Here is a 5391-nt window from a genome sequence, read left to right as displayed (position 1 = left end):
CAGACCCCAATCACCCCTGAAAATTTCATTGAAATCGGGCAAGCCGTCTAGGAATGATAGAAATCCGAAAAAAACACGTAAAGCCAAACAGAATTATTTTTTTTTTTGTTTTTGCAAAACGTGCAAGGATACACACATGAAATTTCTTATGTGCACCCTCCACACAGACCCCAATCACCCCTGAAAATTTCTTTGATATCGGGCAAGCCGTCTAGGAGGAGTATACGAACAGGGAGTTTTGCCACTTAATTTTATATATATAGATTTGATGTTCTACCCATATTAGCCATTATAAACAAATTGTCCGAGCTAGTTACGCGTGAGCAAGCAACATATAGTTGTCCGTGTGAGAAACAGTTCGTTCTGAGATCGACACCGGCGGCTCGAAGTGTCTGACCTTGCGACTTGTTGATGGTCATAGCGAAACATACGCTCACGGGAAACTGCACACGTTTAAATTGGAATGGGAAATTGTTTGGAATTAGGGGTATGCGTGGTATGAAAACTACTTCACCAGCTCCACAGCCCGTAAGAATTTCTGCTTCTATAATATTATTTCGAAGCGACATCACTTTAAGGCGGGTTCCATTGCATAACTTTGAGGGGTTAAGTTCCGAAGCAACATAATCGGAATACCTACTTTCAGGACGATGTTATGCGCAGGGAGTCCGGGGGCAGAAAGAGAATTAAGAAACTCTACTGGATAAGTGGTAGCATCGGTTCGGTCCAAAACTATGTTTATTGACCGGTATATCACCTCGTCTCCTTCAACTTTTTCCAAAATGCTGTGATTTATGGCAGCTGCTTGGTCATTTTTGGGCGTAAGTATTGCTCGCTCGCAAAGCCAAGAATTGTTGTCCTTATGCGTTATTTGAGATACATCTCCATAAACTGAATAAATTAGTTCCTCCACCGAAGGTACAATCTTACAAAGATTCTCTGGTAGGGTTACTAATCCATTCGATTCGGGAAATGAACCTTCGCCGATTTTTAGCAAAGCATCTGAAAATTCTTGCGCACGGGGGTTGCCGCCTAAGTGTGCTCTCATGTTGCGCGTCAGACTCAATTTCTGCACCCGTGGCCAGAGTACGGAGCATTTGAGGCATGCGTTCACCTCATCAGCTCTGGTTCCGCGGGTTATAACGGGTAGAGTCTGACGGAAATCCCCACAAAACAAAACAGTTATTCTTCCCATGATGTGATCGTTTCGTCGGATGTCTTGGAGAGTGCGATTGACTGCTTCCACGGCCTTCTTGTGCGCCATCGTACACTCATCCCAAACGATTAGGCTGCACTCTGCAAGAATCTTCGCCTTTTCACTATTTCGCGATACGGCACAAACTGGGGTTTCATTTATATCGAGGTTCAAGGGTATCTTAAACATAGTGTGGGCAGTTTTGCCTCCAGGGAGTAAAGTGGCAGCAATACCCGATGAGGCGACAGCTAGTGCTATCTTCCCTTGTCGTCTCACTTCAGCTAGTAGTAGTCGAGTCAAAAAGGTTTTGCCTGTACCACCAGGGGCGTCCAAAAAAAATGTTTCGCCATCCTGTTTATTGACACTTGTTAATATTTTGTTATATACAGACTTTTGTTCATCGGTAAGGGTCCCAGAATTATTGTTTACAATTTCGGTCATCGCAGAATAACTGTAATTTGTCTCCGCTGCATACTCTCTACTAACTCGCTGAGCTTCCGTGGTTTCCTGCGGCTCTGGAAGACCGTAATGACTCAAAGGATTGCCACTTATTGAAATAACAATGTCTTGAAGCGACGAAAGACAACGATTAATAACACGCTCATCAGAACCTGCAATACTATCTCCATCAGCTCGCCTAGCCGCGAAGAGAAAGTCTTCTAACAGATGCCGCTGATATTTCTCCCATAGCTGTACAGGATGGGAAAGTCCGCAGAACACTATCATAACTGCAAACAAATGCCGCAGTCGACTGGGAGTTTCACTGACAACGGCCTCTTCAAGAGTTTCAAACCAATTTCGGTCGTCATCTAGCAGACACAGTGCACAGCAAGCTCCGTGAAAGGTAGAATGTTCAACGCCATTGACAGTCTTCAAATATTTATATGAAGTGGCTCCCCTGACTGTGTGCAACAAAAGTCGCAAGTAATAGCACTCACTATTACTTGGATGCACCGTATACACTCGTCCTATTGCGTTCTCGCGATGGACATCTGGAAACCCCTCCACAGGCTGACCGCGTCGGCGTCTATTAAATACTCCTCTTTGTTTATTGTATGTGTAGTAGGACGGTATTTCATTGTACAGGAGCGTTTGTGCAAAACTATCTTGTTGACACAGATTGAAATACGCCAAGAGTGTGGTAGAGGGAGGATTTTCTAGACGTTCCCTTACATTTTCAGGATTAAAATACACCCGCTGCCCGTTTTCCAAATGGACATCTAAATGCATTACAGGAGGATGTCGTTCGTGGATGGAAAAGCCAAGTATTCGCCACACTGCTTCCGAAGTACTTATATAGCGACCTGATTGATATTTGGTCACCTCGTCACGATCACTGCTCTGTAAACCAAATGTCGCTTGGTCGCTTCCCTTATTTACGTACTTGCAGATATACTTTATCGATTCCACGCTAGCGCAGTATTCTACATTCAGATGAGTTTGAAATGCTCGAGAAAGTACTGGCGAATAAGGCACTACCCACCGATTGTCAACTGAAACGTATTGTCCGCGCATATTTACTTCGGCAGTGAAACCGCCATTTTGAGGTGCTCGGCGGCGGTAAGATGGGTATCCATTTTCACCAGTAACAGTTTCGTTTACGAACTTTTTCGGAAACCTCTTCGTACAAAGGCCTTCCTTCATGCAAGGTGAGTTTGTATTGAATGAGCCACATGGGCCATGAATCATGTTGGTTTTGACAATGTTGTGTAGAATGGGATCGGTGTCTGGGTTCGGGATTTCCGCACTAATAACTCGATCAATTTCGTTCGGCCTAATCTTCTCTTCGAGCCATAAAAGGTTGTGCGAATGAGGCAACCCACGCTTTTGCCATTCGATTGAAAACATATAGCAGCGGACCGCTCCGAATAGTTTTTCTTTTGTAAGAAGATATATCAAGCGTTTTTGCTTTAAATGAAACACTCGAGAAATCAAGTCGTGCCTTTCGTAGGAAACCTGGCCAGGAAGCAAGTTGTTTTCTATTTCGAGCCATTTAGGATTGGTTGTCATAGTTATAAACAAATCTGCCCCCCCATACTTTCTAACATAGCAAAAGGCGTCTTGAGTTCGCTCGGCCATGTATCTGGGACTACCAGTGAATGTGGAAGGGAGAATTATCATCCTACCTAAGTTTTCTGCATCAGCATCGTGTTGTAACGCATCTCTTAGGTCTATGTAATTTTCCGCACGTAGTTTCTTCTGATTGGCGCGTATGAATACTAATCGTTCAGTTTCAATTTTTGCATATACATCCACTAAAAATTGATTAAAAAGGCCCCGAAACCGGTGTAAGAAGATGTGTTCATTCTCGCGTAATTGGATTAAAAAACTGTAGAACTGCATTGCAGAAGTTTTTTTATTAAAATTCGGAGCACCCGTGCGAGGATCAACATTATATACGCCAAAATTGTATCCGTCTTCACCTCGACAAAACATTAAAGGATACTGCAACGAATCATAAGCGCGATGAGTCTCACTGATTCTTTGAAGTCGATCGTCATGAGTGCATATCACAATGTCCCTCCGATCGCAATCCTGGTCGACTAACAGGACAGCGACTTCATTTGTGGTTGGTGCATTATAGCGACCCGGATGTGATCCAATTGGCCTTTTATCAGCAGTAATTACAAACTTGTAATTACTGCACTCGTCATCTGAGACGGATTCAAGTGCCGCTTTAAAGCTGTTGACGTACGGGTTCACATTATGAAGCATATTTTGTAGACTGCTTACCAAACCCGAGTCTAAATTAGGGATATGTTGCTGCCTAATATTTGCTTGCTCTTGGTAATTATCTACAAAGTATATTTGCAGAAACCTTGGAACATCGGTCGGTAACAAAGAGCCGATTAGATGGTAGACTTGCCCCCTCAATGATCTGATTTGCTCCAAATGAAGTCATCTGGTATGCACTGTTATAGGCCCGTATATTGCTTAAAAAGTGTTTCGATTGCGGATGTTCTCCATTCAACAATCCTTTCAAAGGTTCTGGTGGTTCTTGTATCCTTTCTAAATTAACTTTGCCAGATGAGCAACACATTCCTTTGGGTTCTCGATCCCACTTCAGGGCACGGCAATGCGCGCATCTTTTGTTCCTTGAGCCAAGATTAGTATTATCGGCATATTTTATTAACGGGTCATAATAAAATGCACTTTTTTCTATTTCCGTCCATTGTAAATCTTCCGAATCGCATACCATGGAAGCATCATCATCGCGAACAGGCAGCCTAAGAACGACATGGCGCATGCGGTCTTCCTCTAAGTGCACCATTCGGATGTCACTGTGTTGTGATTGTCGCAGTTCTTGCACACGACTCCTTTCTTCTTCCTGGTGATGAGCGTTAATTTCCTGTCTATCACAGTAACGAATTCGAGAAGCAGATAAACGCAAGTCTCTTTCCTCAAGCGTTTCTACAGAACGCGAGATTTCGTGGCGGATGCGGTCAGCAGATAAACGCGAGACTCTTTCCTCATGCGTTTCTAGAGAGCGCGTGATTTCATGTTGCGTGCGATCAGCAGACAGACGCGACACCCTTTCCTCATGCGTTTCTATAGAACGTGAGGTTTCGTGGCAGATGCGGTCAGAAGACAAACGCTGTCCTCTTTCAGAGTTCGTCTCTTCAGATCGAGAAAACTCGTGGCGCCTACGATCAGAGCTTAAACGAAACTCACGTTCTCCCCGAGTTTCCCCAATTCGTGCTTCAGTTTTGCGAGACCGGTCAGCACTCAATCGACTTTCACGTTGAACACCACTTTCTGCAGATCTTGACGCGTCGTTACGGCGTCTATTAGCATCAATGCGCGATTCGCGGTTAGCAGCAGTCTCTTGAGATCGAGAAGTTGCACTTCTAGAACGTTGCAGTGCTAGACGGTCTTCTCGTTGCTGTTGATTTTCTGTAAATCTTCTCAATCGTACTCGTTTGGCTTGAGCAGAAGCCGACGATAGGTTGGAGCGTTTTCGGGAAGGCATTATAAATATGTAGTGGGTATGAGTATATATTTAACACAGTAATGCCCGAATTATTTTTTTGCTATTATTATTTACTGAAATAAATGTAGTTAAACACAGCAAAACAAACGAAACAAACGTCGACTCTGCAGAAACAAATGAAACAAAAATCTGCCGACATTCATTCCCTGCTGCCAAGGCACATAAATACAGGTAGAAGCCAAAATGACGTTGCTCTCATGAGAGC

General features: G+C 43.8%; 1 protein-coding gene across 1 annotated transcript; it reads right to left on the bottom strand.

Moving 5' to 3' along the window:
• Positions 1–820: 820 nt before the first annotated feature.
• Positions 821–1426, bottom strand: LOC118749296 (the record flags this gene model as incomplete). Its single annotated transcript, XM_036484090.1, is given in 1 exon segment — positions 821–1426. A coding segment is annotated over 1 exon segment (564 nt), but the record flags the coding sequence as incomplete, so codon positions are not given.
• Between the last annotated feature and the right edge of the window lie 3965 nt (positions 1427–5391).

This window comes from Rhagoletis pomonella, unplaced genomic scaffold, assembly GCF_013731165.1.
Source record: "Rhagoletis pomonella isolate Grant_MI unplaced genomic scaffold, Rhpom_1.0 Rhpom_scaffold_00014, whole genome shotgun sequence".
NCBI lineage: Eukaryota > Metazoa > Arthropoda > Insecta > Diptera > Tephritidae > Rhagoletis > Rhagoletis pomonella.
Note: the sequence above shows the minus strand (reverse complement) of the source record. Positions and strands in the feature narration are given on the sequence as shown.